The sequence below is a fragment of the Oncorhynchus keta genome, chromosome 22 (genome assembly GCF_023373465.1).
Source record: "Oncorhynchus keta strain PuntledgeMale-10-30-2019 chromosome 22, Oket_V2, whole genome shotgun sequence".
In the NCBI taxonomy this organism is placed as follows: domain Eukaryota; kingdom Metazoa; phylum Chordata; class Actinopteri; order Salmoniformes; family Salmonidae; genus Oncorhynchus; species Oncorhynchus keta.
The window spans coordinates 37,325,890-37,346,603 of NC_068442.1; the positions used below are offsets into that span (position 1 = coordinate 37,325,890).

The 20,714-nt window shown below is 40.5% G+C and overlaps 1 protein-coding gene across 1 annotated transcript; it reads right to left on the reverse strand.

The window, feature by feature from the left end:
• Positions 1-565: 565 nt before the first annotated feature.
• On the reverse strand, positions 566-19,084 carry LOC118400783 (megakaryocyte-associated tyrosine-protein kinase-like). The gene is made up of 12 exons (XM_035797783.2): positions 19,076-19,084; positions 18,408-18,521; positions 17,943-18,058; positions 16,741-16,960; positions 12,618-12,711; positions 12,316-12,381; positions 12,087-12,186; positions 11,867-11,951; positions 11,574-11,647; positions 10,355-10,550; positions 9,823-9,909; positions 566-8,236 (listed from the first exon to the last, which is right to left on the reverse strand). Exons 1-12 carry the CDS (start codon positions 19,082-19,084, stop codon positions 8,045-8,047), a joined length of 1,353 nt encoding a protein of 450 aa, XP_035653676.2. The 3' UTR covers positions 566-8,044.
• Between the last annotated feature and the right edge of the window lie 1,630 nt (positions 19,085-20,714).

A 20,714-nucleotide genomic window follows, 5' to 3' on the forward strand; every position in this document is an offset into this window, starting at 1 on the left:
GTCTCATTATGGTAAGTGGTGAAATAAGTATAGTTAGTTACAATTGTAATGGCCTAGCAGATAATAAGAAAAGGCGATCAGTATTTACCTGGCTGAAAGAGAAAGAAAATATCTATTGTTTACAGGAAACCCATTCAACAATTTTAGATTAAGTTTTGTGGAAAAATGACTGGGGAGTGAAATATATTTCTCCCATTGGCAAAGAAATACAAAAGGGGTAATGGTTTTAATTAACAGTAATTATCACAACTTCCGACGAAGTTGGTTCCTCTCCTTGTTCAGGCGGCGTTCGGCGTCTCCGGTTTTCTAGCCATCATTGATCCACTTTTCATTTTCCATTTTTTTTGTCTTGTCTTCCCACACACCTGGTTTCAATTCCATCATTACATGTTGTGTATTTAACCCTCTGCCCCCCCCCCATGTCCTTGTCCGGAATTGTTTATTGTAAGTGCTTGTGCATGTTATTGTCTGGTGCGCGACGGGTTTTATATCCATTTTATTGATTGTTTACGGTGATTTTATTATTAAACTACGGGTCTCCAGCGACGGTCCCCAGTCTGGGGTCTCCAGCGACGGTCCCCAGTCCGGGGTCTCCAGCGAGGGTCCCCAGTCCGGGGTCTCCAGCGATGATCCACACAGCGAGGGTCCCCAGTCTGGGGTCTCCAGCGAGGGTCCCCAGTCCGGGGTCTCCAGCGATGATCCACACAGCGAGGGTCCCCAGTCCAGGGATAACGGCGAGGATTCGCAGACCAGAGCCTCTGACGATGATGATCCACAGGTCAGTGATACAAAAGCGGACTCTGAGTAAAGGGGGGGCGGCGTCCAGAACCAAAGCGGCCACCAAGGTTAGATGTCCACCCAGACCCTCCCATATAGGTTTAGGTTTGCGACCGGGAGTCCGCACCTTTCGGGGGGGTACTGTCACGCCCTGACCTTAGTTATCTTTGTGTTCTTTATTATTTGGTTAAGTCAGGGTGTGACAAGTGTGGTTTGTGTAGTTTTTGTATTGTCTAGGGTTTTTTGTATGTTTATGGGTTTTTACTAGTGTAGGTGTTTATGTCTATGGTTGCCTAGATTGGTTCTCAATCAGAGGCAGCTGTTTATCGTTGTCTTTGATTGGGGACCATATTTAGGTAGCCATATTCATTGGGTATTTTGTGGGTTATTGTTTGTGTAGTTGCCTGTGTCTGCACTCGTTGTTTATAGCAGACAATTACATTGATGGAAGCAACATTCTTTCCACAATATTAAGCTGATCCACCCCTTAAAAAAAAGAAAGAAACACAGGATGAGTGGCTAAGTAAGTAATACTAGCATTTATGGGAACTTGTTAAAATTACAATATCACATTACCTTTCTAAAGCTATACACTCAGAACTCACCCCAGTATCTCTTTCAGTTTGATCCAACAGAGCATGGGGAGGGGATCAAAAATATTTCAGAGCAGCTTAGAAAATGTCAAAAGAGCAGTCTCCATTTTAACTGTAAGCCTGGAAACTATGTTTTATTGTCACATACACCGGATAGGTGCAGTGAAATGTGTTGTTTTACAAGGGTCAGGCATCGTAGTATGGCGCCCCTACGGCAAATTAGGGTTAAGTGCCTTGCTCAAGGGCACATCGATAGATTTTCCACCTTGTCAGCTCAGATATTTGAACCAGCGACCTTAAGGATGTGAACATTTGAACCAGTGACTCAGGTGTGAATACATATGTAAATTAGATATTTATGTATTTTATTTTCAATAAATATGCAAAAATAAATAAAACATGATTTCACTTTGTGGTATTTTGTGTGGATGGATGAGAGAAAATCTATTTAATCCATTTTGAATCCAGGCTGTAAGCCAACAAAATGTGGAATAAGTCAATGGGTATGAAAACTTTCTGAAGCCACTGTATTCACACCCCTGAGTCAATACTTTGCAGAAGCATCTTTGGCAGCAATTACAGCTGTGAGTCTTTCTGGGTATGTCTCGAAGAGCTTTCCACACCTGAATTGTGTAACATTTTCCCATTTTCTTTACCAAGTTCTTCAAGATTTGTCAAATTGGTTGTTGATCATTGTTAGACAATAATTTTCAAGTCTTGCCATAGATTTTCAAGTACATTTAAGTCAAAACTGTAACTCAGCCTCTCAGGAACATTCATTGTCTTCTTGGTAAGCAACTTCAGTGTAGATTTGGCCTTGTGTTTTAGGTTAATTTATCATCCCCCAGTGTCTGGTGGAAAGCAGACTGGACCAGGTTTTTCTCTAGGTATTTTTCCTGTGATTAGATCCATTCTGTTAATTTTTTTATCCTGAAAAATTCCCCAGCCCTTAACGATTACAAGCATACCCATAACATGATTCAGCCTCCACTATGCTTTAAAATATGGAGAGTGGTACTCAGCAATGGGTTATATTTGGATTTGCCCCAAACATAACACTTTGAATTCAGGACAAATTAATGCTTTGACATATTATTTGAAGTATTACTTTAGTGCCTTGTTGCAGACAGATTTCAGAGTAGCTTAAAGAGCCTGGACTATAGGAGGCTGATAACTATGCCTGCTTAATTAGTAGTCAATAATGATACCAATGCCCTTCTGGTTGTGGCCTACTGCTTCCAGAACTATGCTGGCAGCTCAGCCCAGGCATAGTAGACATCCAGGGGATTTTCTCCATGTTGGCCCAACACTACTTATCGCCCCCTCTACCAGTTCCAGCCCATGTGTGGTCAACATGATCTAGCCCAGTCAACTAGAATTCAAAAACGGGATTGGCCAACATGATCTCTATTTCCCAAGGAACTTCAGAAAGGCAATAAACAACAATGGAGCAAATTAGTGTTAAGTGCTTTGATGTGACATCAACAGATTTTAACCTCGTCTACTCGGGTATTCGCACCAGCAACCTTTCGGTAAATCACCCTTCAGTTAAGCTCAGCGTTGGCCACTTTTGTCAATGGGTCAGTCCAAGAAAGGCTTGGCCAACATCACTCTTCAATTATCCAGTTGACTACAAGTCAAACGCCAACATGGTCTCATTAGTATGTAAAAACAGTGGCATTCAACCATTACGTGATTAAAACACTAACTCAAAATAAAAAAATAAAACAACCCGCTTCCACTCTGACCTCCTCTCTAGCACCAGACTTCTCTTGTCTTATTGTTAGAGCCAGTGTTATTATAGTGACATAAGTAATATTGTCACCTTAGGTGCATAAAACATTGAGATATGTCTGTCAGACCACATGTAAACAAATTCCCACTCATTGTTGTTCTACTGTAACCCAAAACAGACAATGACAGTGAGTTGGCAAGAACATGAGTGCATGTAAATGTGATCCAGTTTAATGAAAGTGTTTAAGAAATTTCACCTCTACTGTACCAGGAGTGGCCAATACTCTGTCGGGATTCTCCAAAATTTACCGACAGATTTACCAACATTCAAACAATTCCTTCTTCAATACCAACAAAAAAAGTAAAATGCCACATAAATATTATGTGTTCTAAATGTTCCTTTTCTATTTTTTTGACATTAATTTGGATGATTTTAAATATTTGAAGAAATAAACACTTTAGAGAAACAAAACAAATCCACACCACAGGCTCTATGGGGATGTGATGGGAGCGGATCATGACTCAATCTGTACGGATGGACAGACAGCCAGAAAGACAAACACCTGATGAGTTACTCTGTCTGACTGAGGTCTGGTTTTATGGGGTATAGGCCTACTAAATTCATGGCAAATGAACAAAAAATTAAAAATAAGAGTATATTCACTTCCAATAACGTGCAACTCCTCAGAGCCTATCAAACTGAGGTCAGCTTTGTAATTCCTTACTAATATCAGCAATAGCATTCAATATTTAATGTATTAAGCTCTGAGTCACAGGGCATATTGCTGGACAATTACGGTCCAAAACAAGCAGATGTGGGTGATCTGGGATTTAATAAGCATTGAGCATTTTTCCTCTTTCCATCTCTCTCTCATTTTCTCTCTGTCCTTCTCGATGAAAGAAAAATAACAAAATAACAAATATGTCACACAGGAAACCGAATAGGGGTGTGGAGATATGTCGCGCTGAGTGGCTCCCCCTATTACCACAAATAGAAATAAGTGTAAGGACTCTTACTTACAGAAGTTCATTCCATTAAAAAAATCAAAAACAGGTTGTGACTTAATATAATATCCTGCATCATTCATCGCACAAATTCAACATACATTAAACGATTTTGATATAAAAGCTCTACGGAGAAAGGGATATTTAGTCAGCTGCATAATGACAGTGAAAAGAAGGAAGCCTGTACAGAATAAAAAATATTCCAAAAGGGGAAGTTGTACAACTGAATGTATTCAACCGAAATGTGTCTTCCGCGTTTAACCCAACCCCTCAGAATCCGAGATGCGATGGAAGTTGCCTTAATCTACGCCATCGGCGGCAGAACGGCCGATTTCTCCACCTTGCCGGCTCAACCTTTCGGTTACTGGCCCAACGCTCTTAACCGCTAAACTACCTACCACCCTAAGCTTTTTCTTTAAGAAAATCAAGATGCTTGAATATATACTGTAGCCATTTAGAGGGTGTCTGTGTGTTTTTGGTATTACTATCCTTGTGGAGACCAGAAGTCCTCACAAGGATAGTCAAACAAGGACAATTCAGATAAGTGGGAACACTGAAAAAGCATTGAACATTGAATCACTTTGAGCATGATCAAGCTATTAACTACACTTTGGATGGTGTATCAATACACCCAGCCACTACAAAGATACAGACGTCCTTCCTAACTCAGTTGCTGGAGAGGAAAGAAACCGCGCATCAGGACAATGGTGACTTTAAAACAGTTGCAGAGTTTAATGGCTGTAATAGGAGAAAATTGAGGATGGATCAACAACATTAGTAGTGACTCCATAATGACAGTGAAAAGAAGGAAGCCTGTACAGAATAAAAATATTGCAAAAGGGGAAGTTGTACAACTGAATGTATTCAACTGAAATGTGTCGTCCGCGTTCAACCCAACCACTCTGTATCAGAGGTGCGGGGGCTGCCTTAATCGACATCCACGTCTTCGGCGCCTGGGGAACAGTGGGTTAACTGCCTTGCTCAGAGGCAGAACGACAGATTTTTACCTTGTCAGCTCGAGGATTCGATCCAGCAACCTTTCGGTTACTGGCCCAACGCTCTAACCACTAGGCTACCTGCCGCCCTGTTTTTTAGGATAAAACATAAAAGGAATAAAGCTAAGAACAGGCAAAATCCTACAGGAAAACCTGGTTCAGTCTGCTTTCCAACAGATACTGAAAGACAAATTCACCTTTCAGCAGAACAATAACCTAAAACACAAGGCCAAATATAGACTCGAGTTGCTTTCCACGATGACATTGAACGTCCCTGAGTGACCGAGTTCAAAATCTATGGCAAGACTTAAAAATAGCTGTCTAGCAATGATCAACAACAAACTTGACAGAGTTTGAAGAATTTGAAAAAGAATCATGTGTAAAGATTGTTCAATCCAGGTGTGCAAAGGTCTTAGAGACTTACCCAGAAAGACTCACAATTGTAATTGCAGCCAAAGGTGATTGTAACATGTATTAACTTAGGGGTGTGAATACTTATGTAAATTAGATACAATGGGCTCTAAATGTCAATTGAAATTGTATTTGTCACATGCGCCGAATACAACAAGTGTAAACAAATTCACTTATATGTGTATTAAAGTAGTAAAAAGTTAAGTATTTGGTCCCATATTCCTAGCACACAATGACTTCATTAAGCTTGTGACTGTACACACTTGTTGGATGCATTTGATGTTTGTTTTAGTTGTGTTTCCGATTATTTTGTGCCCAATAGAAATAAATGGTAAATAATGTATTGTGCCATTTCGGAGTCAGTTTTATTGTACATAAGAATATAATGTTTCTAAACACTTCTACATTAATATGGATGCTACCATGATTACGGATTATACTTATGCCTCTGTAACTTTCTCACTCATCATTATTCACGATTTATTCAGGATTATCTGTAATCATGGTGAATTTGTCCCAAAACCTTTGGACCCCTAAAATGGTGGACTATGTACAAAAAGTGCTGTAATTTCTAAACAGTTCACCCAATATGGATGACAATACCCTCATATTAAAGCTGACAGTCTGCACTTTAACCTCATAGTCATTGTATCCTTTCAAATCCAAAATGCTGGAGTACAGAGCCAAAATAACAGAACCTGTGTCATTGTCCCAATACTTTTGGAGCTTACCGTAATTCTGTACTTAATTTTCAATACAATTGCAAAAATGTCTAAAAACATGTTTTCACTTTGTCATTATGGGGTAGAGTGTAGATGGGAGATATTGTATTTATTTAATCCATTTTTAATTCAGGCTTAACGAAATATAGTCAAGGTATGAACACTTTCTGAAGGCACCACATAGTTTTGTTTTTGTACAGTTAGGTTCTGATGGCTGGAGTTTATTTGTTGCAAAGATGATTTCTTTAGACAGTGATTCTGCCATAGAGAAACCCATGTCCACATTTCACTTCTGTTTATAGTATGGAGTAGAGGTCGGGCCGATTAATTAGGGCCGATTTCAAGTTTTCATAACAATCGGAAATCTGTATTTTTGGGCGCCGATTTGACGATTTTTAAAATATATTTTTTAAACCTCTATTTAACAAGGCAAGTCAGTTAATTCTTATTTTCAATGACTGCCTAGGAACGGTGGGTTAACTGCGTCGTTCAGGGGCAGAATGACAGATTTTCAACTTGTCAGCTCGGGGGATCCAATCTTGCAACCTTACAGTTAACTAGTCCAACGCAATAACGACCTGCCTCTCTCGTTGCACTCCACAAGGAGACTGCCTGTTACGCGAATGCAGTAAGCCAAGGTAAGTTGCTAGCTAGCATTAAACTTATCTTACAAAAAACAATCAATCATAATCACTAGTTAACTACACATGGTTGATGATATTACTAGATATTATTTAGCATGTCCTGCATTGCATATAATCTGACTGAGCATGCAAGTATCTAAGTATCTGACTGAGCGGTGGTAGGCAGAAGCAGGCGGTAAACATTAATTCAAACTGCACTTTTGTGCGTTTTGCCAGCAGCTCTTCGTTGTGCGTCAAGCATTGTGCTGTTTATGACTTCAAGCCTATCAACTCCCGAGATGAGGCTGGTGTAACCGAAGTGAAATGGCTCGCTAGTTAGCACGCGCTAATAGCGTTTCAAACGTCACTCAGTCTGAGCATGCTCTGCATGGGTAACGCTGCTTCGATGGTAGCTGTTGTCGTTGTGTTGCTGGTTCGAGCGTAGGGAGGAGCGAGGAGAGGGACAGAAGCTATACTGTTACACTGGCAGCTATACTGTTATACTAAAGTGCCAATAAGAACATCCAATAGTCAAAGGTTAATGAAATATAAATGGTATAGAGGGAAATAGTCCTATAATTCCTATAATAACTACAACCTAAAACTTCTTACTTGGGGAATATTGAAGACTCATGCTAAAAGGAACCACCAGCTTTCATATGTTCTCATGTTCTGAGCAAGGAACTGAAACGTTTGCTTTCTTACATAGCACATATTGCACTTTTACTTTGTTCTCCTACACTTTGTTTTTGCATTATTTAAACCAAATTGAACATGTTTCATTATTTATTGAGGCTATATTAAGTTAAAATAAGTGTTCATTCAGTATTGTTGTAATTGTCATTATTACAAATAAATAAATACAAATCGTCCGATTAATCGGCACCGGGGTTTTGGTCCTCCAATAATCGGTATCGGCGTTGAAAAATCATAATCGGTCGACCTCTCGTATGGAGTCATAGTGAGTGTGTATAAAGGCTCATTGATGATCTAAGAAAGATATATGCTGCATGTCCCCTTCGCAAAATCAGCCAATGTTCAGCCTCTTTATGAGTCACTACCATTAGATCCAACCCTGACCAGCCTTCTGTGGGTTCAGGCTCACCTGTCCCGGGTTACTGTCCATCCCCAGGCAGCTCTGAACAAAGCACAATAGTTAGTTGAATAGGATTATTGAGGTGACCTCAGCAGGCAGGCCCAGGGCTGTGTTTGGTCAGCTCTCTCTCTATCTTCTCCAGTAGTTTATGAAAGGAGGGCCTTTTCTTGGGCTCGGCCTCCCAGCAGCCCCTCATCAGGGCGTAGACACTGGGGGGGCACTCCTCTGGAGCATCCATACGGTAACCCTGCTCCACCCGCTCCTTCACCTCCTTCACAGACTGAGGGAGACGAGGAAGGAGATAGGAGAAAGACAGAAAAAGAGATGGCGCATGAGATAATGCCACCCCCTCTTAATGGGTCGGTTCGCTTTTTAGTGGACATAAAATAAAAGGTCAAACGTTCAGCCTACATACTGTATCTGTATGTTAATCACCTGGATTAAACAAGTACAGTACAACTCACTCATTCTAATTATATGGTTAAACACTAAGCATGCTTTAAGTCATTCTAGCTGATCCCCCCAGGCTGTCCCTATATCCCCCCTGACCTACCAGGCAAACAGGGACAGGGCTAGATGGGTACAAGGAATTGACAGTGAGACTGTGTGTCACAGGAGACACACAGGAGAGTGTAAGTACCATAATCTCCCCATGTACAAACACAAAATACGCACAAAAGGAGGCAAGTACACACACTCACACTCTCTCTCACATCCCCACCCCTCCCCTTCGCTCTTCTTTTTGGCTGGCTGCCATCAGGAGCTGTTGCCTTAGAAATGCAGCCTACAAGCACTAATCCTGTTTTATCTCTGCTGTTATTACCTGGTTAGTGCCATTGCTTTGATTCTCTGCTTTACATACCTGTGGGGGGAGTAACAGACTCCCTACAAACAGATATAGCATGGAAAAAAGGGGATTTTAAGTATGGAGTAAATAAATAAATACACACGCCCTTCCGTTTCACTCCAGTTAACTGCGCTCTGATCACAGCAGAGTTTGTTAATCGGCGCTGCTTCACTAAGACTGAAGTGTGTCTCTTCAAATGAACACATATCGACAATGAGTGTCAATGAAAATATAGTGCTATATAAACAGAGGTCTGGGCCAGATTACAGTATGTGACACCATGGGAAAGAAATAAAAACCTACTCATGGGGTCCTCTACTGGTACAACATCATGACTACACATAGAAGGACCCCATCTTATGAATGCTCAAATTTCACCCCCGACTCCTATTCAGGACAGATCAAATGAGTCCGGGGCAAATCCATGTCCTGACGCACTAACCTGCCTTTAATCTTAGGGGAAGTTTCTTTAGTTTCAGTACCATAAGTCTATCAGTGGATAAAGCACTGCTGACGTAAACTGGATAATGGGTCATAGAGGGATAAGGGTCAAACAAACCCCATTTTCCATGACCTGCCCTAATAGATCAGGCGTTTTATGTAACCTGAGATTATGGTCATTTGGAGAGACGCACTGGTGCCACTGATCAGGGTGGGTTGCCTGGGTTGCCACTGATCAGCAGTAAGATAAGGGCACTGGACGCTGTAGCAGGCATCCTGAGAACAGCATCAGTAAGCTTTATTGTACTGTGGCTCACCTCTCACGGGCAAAGACCTCTGGAACACCTGCTGAGAACAGAGGACCTTGCAGCTTCCATGAAGCACAGAGAGCTTTGGCATGCCATCATTCAGCGCATTGCACACCATAATAAGCAAGTGAGCAAGTGGGTCAGACTGCCTTGATAATAATTTTCAAAGCAGCCATATTTTTGTCACACACTAATTTCTGTTGCATTGTTGTGCCAGTAACTCAGAACTATACATCACTCTTCATAAAGATCAGTAAAGTCAGGACTCACCATCTTGGGGTAGGGCTGTCGACCGTAGGAGAACGTCTCCCAGAGGAGAACACCATAGCTCCATACGTCTGACCGCATGGAGAATTTCTGAAGGACAATCACACATGACCACAAAAGCAATTCAATGACAAAATTCCACTGATGGCTGCTCGACATGATAGTTACTGTGTAATAGCCACATAGGCTAAAAAACAGACTCCAAACCTTATAGTTCACATACAATTCACATGAATTACACATACTGTTAAGTCTGTAAAGTGGGTGTCAGTAACCGAAAGTTTGAATCCCTTAGCCGACAAATCTGTCGACGTGCCCTTGAGCAAGGCACTTAGTGCTAATTTCTCCCGCACTCCGAATGTGTCTCAGGGGGAGATGGGATATGCAAAAAAAACTTTTACAATTCACACATTTGCATTAATACACACTTGTGAAATAGGATAGATAAGCACCCACCTAATTCATATTTTATAATTAACATGTCTGTACTGTAAGCATGATAAACACTAGATGTTAGAGGTAAACATGATCCTACCTCTTTCTTCAGGGCCTCAGGGGCTGTCCATTTGACTGGTAGTTTAGCGTTGTCCGAGGCCTTGCAGTCCACCTTGGTCAACCCAAAGTCACTGACTTTGGCCACGCCTTCGTTGGAGACCAGGATGTTACGGGCAGCTAGGTCTCTGTGAACCAACCTCTTAGACTTCAGGTACTCCATGCCCTCGCACACATCTCTGAACACACACATACACACACTCTTACTGAAATACACAGAAATGCAAAGCTTCTAATAAAGACTCTCTTAAAAAGAGGCTTTCAGTAAAGTTGGTAATGTGGCAATGTTTTAATGTATAGCATATAAAATTATATACTCCGAGTCAATATTCATGTCATAAGAAGCAATTCCCTACGACCACGCCCACAAAATTAGGTGAAACACATTCTTTCCCATTGACCGCCATTGTAAAAGAGCCAACTTCATCGTCAATGTTTAGTTAGTGCATTCGGAAAGTATTCAGACCCCTTGACTTTTTCCACATTTTGTTACGTTACAGCCTTATTCTAAAATTGATTAAATTGTTGTTTTTCCCTCATCGATATACACACAATACCACATAATGACAAAGCAAAAACTGTTTTTTTAGAAATGTTTGCAAATGTATTACAAATATAAAACTGAAATATCACATTTACATAAGTATTCATGTAAATATTACATTTACATAAGTATTCATGTAAATATTACATTTACATAAGTAAGGTATTTAATTGTTATTTTATTTTATACATTTGCAAGAATTTCTAAAAACCTGTTTTCACTTTGTCATGATGGGGTATTGTGTGTAGATTGATGAGAAAATAAAATAATTAATACATTTTAGAATAAGATTGTAATGTAACAAAATGTGGAAAAAGTCAAGGGTTCAGAATACTTTCAGAATGCACTGTATACAGAAGTAACAAAACATGCTGAAAAGCTGCTGTGTTGTTCAATGTACATGTAATCAGGTCAAAACTCCAATCCTACGGTTGCCCCGGGAGCAGGTAATATTGAAAAGTAGTCTTTGGACATGCTGCACTTTTCTTAAATGTAATTTTGTAATTGACTAAAACAAGCTGATAAGAAGAAAATTGTGTTTGAAAAATGTCAGTTTTCTTGCTGTGGGCCAATGGGGTAACCTAGGTTGATTTCCCCACAGGCGGGCAGGGCCAAGAAGTTCTATCAAATACCGCCTGGGACTGTGGTGGGGCCTCACAGTGCAAAGCGTAGAAGCTGGCCAGTGCTAATGACAAAACGGCCCCTCGTCCGGAGGAAGTTCACCAGATTACCCTGCAACACACAAATAATACAGTTGGATAACAGTTGTGTAATCTGAATTAGATTTGAGTAGATAGTCCTAATTGTTTGTTTGTTACAGATAATTGTTTTGCATCAACAAGCTGTTAGGGCTTGTCTCCTGGACTGAGATTAAGCCTACTCCTAGTCTGTTAGTTAGTCTTGATTGATTGTGATGACAGATTGACGGTACTGAAGTCATGGCAGCAGAACCTTGGCCATGAGCTCTGTGACGATGTGCAGTCCATTGTCTACGATCACCCCCAACAACCGCACCAGGTTCTTATGCTGCAGTTTCCTAGTGGAAAGTTCGTAATCAGATCAAAAACAGATCAAAACAATAAAATGAAAAAAAGAAAGGAACAAAGGTCAGACAGTCGTTACTCCATTTAATGAAGTTAATTAAGAAACTGTGTCGCCACTCTGGACTCACGTCATAACAGTGGTCTCTTCTAAGAATGCCTGTGCCGTTACATCACATTTGATGTTCTTTACTGCCACCTTCTGGCCAATGTAGTCTCCTTCAAACACCGCTAGGGGACAACAAAACAAGACCAAATTAAATCTGTAACAGAATCAGGGTTCAATTCAAGGTTACAATGGTTTACCGGCTTATTTTTTTTTTTTAAACTCCACCGACACAATTGAGGAAATTGCCTCACCTCCAAACTCCCCCTCTCCGATACTCTCTCCCAAGGTCAGCTTCCTGATGTCCAGCAGCCATCCCGCTGTGACACACAGAGATACCAATCTAAAACGGTATCTTTTTTTCTCTCTCTCACTTCTAAAGAAACAGGTAGCTTTTATATTTATCACTCTCACTTCTAAAGAAAGTCACATTAACACCCTACCACCACATCCTCCCACATACAGAATACTCTTCGTCCCCCTCACCTAGGAAGGGTTCTCCGAGCCTTAAGGAGGCCAACTCTGACACATGAGAGTGTAAAGACCAAGCCCTTACTTTTAGACAGTTCCAACTCAGCTGACTTGGTGCCCTCCTTATCTTTGGGCTTCAGAAGTTTGGTGGCAATAGCTCCCTTGTGCTTGGAGTGGAACTGCAAAGATGGCCATTATTATTATGAACCTTTATTTATACAGGGTGGGTCCCCATTGAGACCAGGGTCTCATTTACAAGGGAGCCCTGTGAACATGAATATACACAATAAAATGTAACACAACATAATGTAAAATAACAATACCAATACAACAAGAATAATAAAATCAAACAGAACTCTCACATATCACCTCCCTTTGCTTCAAGGTGGCCTGAAGGCTATGCCATGAGCTGGGGGCATAAAAACGAAAAAGCATTTCTCCCCCAACGGGACCTCCAGAACCATCCAGCCCAGAGAGCGTGTCAGCTTGTGACAGCTTACGGTATATTAAGAACAGAGAATTAACTATGCTGTCGTTGACACTTAAAAGGGTCGGTGTGGGGCTTTGATTGCTTAGTTGGTTGCTAAAACTCAACACCAGTAGAGCTGATTCCTGTACGGGCAACATACAGTATACCCATTGTATGTACAGTATTTACTGTTAGCTTTTCATTCTAAAACTATAACAATTAAGTACTGTCAAAAACAAAACAGAATGATGGTAAGGGGAACTGTACACAACAAATGCATTTTTACAAAACCAATAGTCCTGCGTGTCAGGAAGCAGCTGGATTCTCCCTTTATTTTCTCACAAGAGTAAGTCAGCGATATGAGTCAGGACTAAAGACTTCTGTGCTCCACAGATAAGGGAGTGGTGAGGCATCTTTAGCTTTTACAGTCACCCGTATCTCCAAACTCCCTAATGACTGTGCTTCCAATAGCTCGGAAACTCACAGGCACAACATAGATAAACCTTAAAAGGTCTGCTAAGACCTTTCTTTTAAACTGTAAGCAATTAATGACAGTTACTTTCTATGGGTGACAGTTTGCCGTGGTTAGGTTCAAATACAATTCTGAGTGATTATTTTTCCACATAGAGACTGATTATGAACATTAGCTCCTCAGTATAAAGATGTAGGCAAGACATTTGTATAGAAATCCTGTATTTTCATACACTCCCCTTTTAAATGTGACTCTACTATACTACCCTACCAAGCAAAAAGGCAGTAACTGCTCATTTGGTCAAAAATGAGTTAATGTCATTTTTGCTACATTAAATACATGCTTAAATATATGTTCCCCCCCAACCCCTCTTTCTGTTTACCATATATGCATAGTCACTAACTATACATTCATATGCATACTACCTCAATTAGCCCGACTAAACGGTGCCCCCGCACATTGGCTACCCGGACTATCTGCATTGTGTCATGCCACCCACCACCCGCCAACCCCTCTTTTACGCTAATGCTACTCTCTGTTTATAATATATGCATAGTCACTTTAACCATATCTACATGTACATACTACCTCAATCAGCCCGACTAACCAGTGCCTGTATATAGCCTCACTACTGTTATAGCCTCGCTACTGTTATTTTTCAACTTAAATTGCACTGTTGGTTAGAGCCTGTAATTAAGCATTTCACTGTAAGGTCTACACCTGTTGTATTCGGCGCACGTGACAAATAAACTTTGATTTGGACAAGTATCCTGCCTCTATTGTATTGTGTTTTTGAGAAAATGGGGGTCATGTTAGCAGTAACTGCATAAAGTTACTGGGAAACCAAGGTAAATAAAATACATTTTTCTCAGTTCCACGCTATGAGCAGTTACTGCCTTTTTGCTTGGTAGGGCAGTGTATAATCTCGCATTTTTTATTTGAGATCAAATGTTTACTATGAGGCCGATGTGAGTAAGAACTTTAAACAGGTTAAACATATTCGTAAGGATGTGGGGCCAGAATGAATACCAGATCGCTTAATCAGAGCATGCGCTGACCAGCTGGCAAGTGTGTTCACTGACATTTTCAACCTATCCCTAACCCGGTCTGTAATGACCATGATGGTTTGAGGACCAGATTGGGAATTTAGCCAGGACACCGGGGTTAACACCCCTACTCTTACGATATGTGCCATGGGATCTTTAATGACCTCAGAGAGTCAGGACACCCGTTTAACATCCCATCCGAAAGACGGGTGAATGGGCAAGACAAAAGATTTTTAAGTATCTTTGAACAGGGTATGGTAGTATCTGCCAGGCGCACCGGTTTGTGTCGAGAACTGCAACGCTTCTGGGTTTTTCATGCTCAACAGTTTCCTATGATGTTAAGCAAAGAGGCGATGAGTTTGACGGTAGGCCTGGAAATACATCCACAGATACACATCCAATTGACTCAAATGATGTCTATTAGCCAATTAGAACCTTCTAAAGCCATGACATAATTTTCTGGATTTTTCCGAGCTGTTTAAAGGCACAGTCAACTTAGTGTATGTAAACTGACCCACTAGAATTGTGATACAGTGAATTATAAGTGAAATAATCTGTCTGTAAACAATTGTTGGAAAGATCCAAAGAAATCAGCCAACAATTGTTGGAAAAATCTAAAGAAATCAGCCAAGACCTCAGAAAAAAATTGTAGACCTCTACAAGTCTGGTTCATCCTTGTGGGATCAATTTCCTGACACCTGAAGGTACCATGTTCATCTGTACAAACAATAGTATGTAAGTATAAACACCATGGGACCATGCAGCCGTCATACCACATAGGAAAGAGTTGTGTTCTGTCTCCTAGAGATGAACGTACTTTGGTGCGAAAAGTGCAAATCAATCCCAGAACAACAGTAAAGGACCTTGTGAAGATGCTGGAGGAAACAGGTACAAAAGTATCAATATCCACAGTAAAACGAGTCCTATATCAACATAACCTGAAAGGCCGCTCAGCAAGGAAGAAGCCACTGCTCCAAAACCACCATAAAAAAGCCACACTCCGGTTTGCAACTGCACATGGGGACAAAGATAGTACTTTTTGGAGAAAGGTCCTCTGGTCTGATGAAACAAAAATAGAACTTTTTGGCCATAATGACCATTGTTATGTTTGGAGGAAAAAGGGGAAGGCTTGCAAGCCGAAAAACACCATCCCAACCGTGAAGCACAGAGGTGGCAGCATCATGTTGTGGGGGTGCTTTGCTGCAGGAGGAACTGATGCACTTCACAAAATAGATGGCATCATGAGGAGGAAAATTATGTAGATAAATTAAAGCAACATCTAAAGACATCAGTCAGGAACTCAAAGCTTGGTCGCAAATGGGTCTTCCAAATGGACAATGACCCCAAGCATACTTCCAAAGTTGTGACAAAATGGCTTAAGGACAACAAAGTCCAGGTATTGGAGTGGCCATCACAAAGCCCTGACCTCAATCCTATAGAAAATTTGTGGGCAGAACTGAAAAAGAGTGTGCGAGCAAGGAGGCATACAAACCTGACTCAGTAACACCAGCTCTGTGAGGAGGAATGGGCCAAAATTCACCCAACTTATTGTAGGAAGCTTGTGGAAGCCTACCCGAAACGTTGGACCCAAGTTAAACCATTTAAAGGCAATGCTACCAAATACTAATTGAGTCTATGTAAACTTCTGACCCACTGGGAATGTGATAAAAAAAAAAAAAAGCTTAAATAAATAATTCTCTCTACTATTATTCTGACATTTCACATTCTTAAAATAAATTGGTGATCCTAACTGGCCTAAAGACAGGGAATTTTTACTTGGATTAAATGTCAGGAATTGTGAAAAACTGAGTTTAAATGTATTTGGTGTGTGTAAACTTCCGACTTCAACTGCAGTCATGTTATTTTTACTCGTTATTGTTATTCAATCTGCATTGTTGGAAAAGGACCCGTAAGTAAGCATTTCACTGTTCGTCTACACCTGTTGTTCACGAAGCATGTGACAAATACAATTTGATTTGATAGTACAGAATGTCACCTTTGTGGGTATTTTTTATACATATCTGTTTTACCTTTTATAAATGAAAGCACTCCATGTATCTAATCCCCCCCATTGAAAGAAGTCTGACTTGCTTGGACAAATTCACATATAATGTATTAAAGTAGAAAAAAGTGTAGTATTTGTTCCCATATTCCTAGCACTCATTGACTACATCAAGCATATGACTCTACAAACTAAATAACAAATCCATCTCCGCCTCACCTCTATCATGTCTATGAGGTTGTAGAAGTACTGGGTGTTGTCGATGGTCAGTTTGCTGTGCTGGTACATGACTCGGTAGTGGATGACCTGGCTGGAGTAGCCGACACAGAGCACATAATCACCAGGGTGGCGGATGGACTCCCGCACCAGGAACAGGCCATCCTCTACAGGCCGCAGCTTGGACACCGCCTCCGGACCTGAGATCTTCCCATGGAACCAGCTGACATGGACCAAAAAAATATTAGTAGAAGCAATTAATAAAGAGACATTCCACAAAGTGTATTGCACAGGGCTAAGGATTTTGTTCTGGTCAAGTCACATGTTCAGGAAATCATCTGGCCCTAGCTATATAAAACCCTCTTAGGCCTCACTCCCCCCTATCTGAGATATTTACTGCAGCCCTCATTCTCCACATATAACAACCGTTCTGCCAGTCATATTCTGTTAAAGGTCCCCAAAGCACACATATCCCTGGGTCTCACATATTTTCAGTTCGCTGCAGCTAGTGACTGGAACAACCTGCAACAAATACTCAAACTGGACAGGTTTATCTCAATCTCTTTATTCAAAGACTCAATCATGGACACTCTTACTGACAGTTATGGCTGCTTTGCGTGATGTATTGTTGTCTCTACCTTCTTGCCCATTGTGCTATTGTCTGTGCCCAATAATGTTTGTGCCATGTTTTGTGCTGCTACCATGTTGTGTTGCTACCATGTTGTTGTCATGTTGTGTTGCTACCATGCTATTATGTTGTCATTGGGCTCCCTTTATGTAGTGTTGTCTCTCTACTCATGATGTGTGTTTACTCCTGTATTTAAAAAAAAAAACTTTTTTTCAAAAATCCCAGTCCCCACCTTTTACCAGGCCGTTATTATAAATAGGAATTTGTTCCTAACTGACTTGCCTAGCTGAATAAAGGTTAAATATTATTTTTTAACTAGCTCTAAGCTTACATAACTGGAAAAGAAATACCCATCTAAATTATATTATAAACTGCTAGTACAAAAAAATGGCACGATGAGGAAGTGTACATATCAGTCCTTCAGTGGAAGACAGTGTGGATATTATGGAGAAGAACAAAAAGGAAACAGAAAAAAACACAAATGCCTAAATTTCACAATATACATGGTGGTCAGTCATATGACTGGGGATAAAGGAACAATAATGAAATCCAGACTGATAGCCTTAAATAGACTTACGGCATGAGACTGAGACTGGGGTCGACACGAATGGCCTCTCGCTCTCGCATGTTGGTGGCAGAGATGAGTCCTTCCTCTCCTGTGGTGTTGTGTCTGGCCTTGTAATGTTCTTTCCCCTAGAAAACAGAGCCAGAACAGCTTTCAGTAGAATCATGCAAATAGATACATTTTTATCTCAGTTCAGTTCAATTATATTTATAGAGCCCCCACCAAAGCAGACAGTGCACAAAGATCATTGTAAATTATGTGCTTACATTTGTATACGATCACATATCTCTCTCTCTATTATGCATGGGAATATTTTGGAACAGATTACCTAAATAAAAATATCATGGAGCTTATTTGCTGGTGTTTTTACAGTCTTTTTTTGCTCAGAAAACATGTGGGGCAAAATCAAATCGCCTGCGCGCCAAATTCGGCCTGTTGCCGCAAGTTAGGGAACCTTGCTATAAATCATTACTGTACCATTCCTGTTCTCATAATAGTGAGGATGTCTCCTTTGCGATAGGCCAGTTCACCAGTTTTGGGCTGGCTGTGGTCACTCTTGGCAACACATCGTGTGCCGAAAACCAAACACTTCTGTAAGGGAGAGGTCAAAAATGCAAAGGCCTGTGAAAGAACTTTGACATTTACAGCATCGGTTGGGTCAAAATTCTAAAATTAGGACATTTCTCTGAAATGTGTACACTACATTTAACAAACATTATAAACTGGGTGGTTTGAACCCTGATTGACTGACAGCTGTGGTATATCAGACCGTATACCACGGTATGGCAAAACATGTATTTCTACTGCCCCAATTACATTGGTAACCAGTTTATAATAGCAATAAGGCACCACGGGGGTTTGTGGTATATGGCCAATATACCACCGCTAAGGGCTGTGTTTAGGCACTCCGTGATGCGTCGCAATTAGTAGCCCTTAGTCGTGGTATATTGGCAATATACCACACGTCCTCGTGCCTTATTACTTAATTATTGTTCAGACACTGGTGATTGTACATTATGAATTACGATAAGTTATTTCTCAGGCGGTAATGAATCACACCACTAACAGATAAAGAAGCTCGTGTCCTGACAGAAAGATGGCTTTTATCTCCCAGTGAGTGACCCGAACATGGAATGGATACATACCGTTGCCATCCTCAAGATTGTAATATGCCTGGGTGGATGTAAATTCATAAGTAAAGAGAACACCTGTTTAAGGAGAGCACATTATGCAAAACCTCATATGGAAAACGTTCAACACAAGTCTAGCAATAATAGTAGGTTAAATAAACAATATGTTATTTAAGAGTAACAGTAGCCTCCCACTGGGTAAAAAACTGGTTGAATGAATGATGTTTCTACGTCATCATTGTTTTGTATCGTGATGACCTTGAATCAACGTGGAAAACTGATTGGATTTGCAAAAGATCATCAACATAAGGGCATTTGTATTTTTTTCACACAATTCTTTTTATCTAAATGCAGTGTGTCATGGTGACATTTTTTTGCAGTGGTGGAAAAAGTACCCAATTGTCATACTTGAGTAAAAGTAAAAAGATACCTTAATAGAAAATTACTCAAGTAAAAGTCACCCAGTAAAATACTACTTGAGTAAAAGTCTAAAAGTATTTGGTGTTAAATATACTTAAGTATCAAAAGTAAAAGTATCAATCATTTCAAATTCCCTGCACCATTTTCTTGTTTTATTATTTACGGCTAACCAAGGGCACACTCCAACACTCACTTACAATGTTCCCCTTTTAGAACCGTCAGTCCATATCACTCCTCCTCGCCTCTCCACCTGATGTGTGGTGAGCATTCTGGCCCAAATCGGTTACTGTGCATCACCCAAGTGGGTGTCACACATTGGTTGTGGATAAGGTGAGCTTCCCCCTAACTACAGTTGAAGTCAGAAGTTAACATACACTTAGGTTGGAGTCATTAAAACTCGTTTTTCAAATCACTCCACAAATTTCATGTGACCAAACTATAGTTTCAGCAAGTCGGTTAGGACATCTACTTTGTGCATGACAAGTCATTTTTTACAACAATTGTTAACATACAGATTATTTCACTTATAATTCACTGTATCAGTATTCCAGTGGGTCAGAAGTTTACATACACTAAATTGACTGTGCCTTTAAAACAGCTCAGAAAATTCCATAAAATGTCATGGCTTTAGAAGCTTCTGATAGGCTAATTTACATAATTTGAGTCAATTGGAGGTGTACCTGTGGATGTATTTCAAGGCCTACCTTCAAACTCAGTGCCTCTTTGCTTGACGACATGGGAAAATCAAAAGAAATCAGCCAAGACCTCAGATAAAAAAATTGTAGACCTCCACAAGTCTGGTTCATCCTTGGGAGCAATTTCCAAACACCTGAACGTACCACGTTCATCTGTACAAACAATAGTACCCAAGTATAAATACCATGGGACCACGCAGCCGTCACACGACTCAGGAAGGAGACGCATTCGGTCTCCTAGAGATGAACGTACTTTGGTGCGAAAAGTTCAAATCAATCCGAGAACAGCAGCAAAGGACCATGTGAAGATGCTGGAGGAAACAGGTACAAAAGTATCTATATCCACAGTAAAACGAGTCCTATATCAACATAACCTGAAAGGACACTCAGCAAGGAAGAAGCCACTGCTACAAAACCGCAATAAAAAAGCCAGACTACGTTTTGCAACTGCACATAGGGACTAAGATCGTACTTTTTGGAGAAATGTCCTCTGGTCTGATGAAACAAAAATATAATTGTTTGGTCATAATGATCGTTAT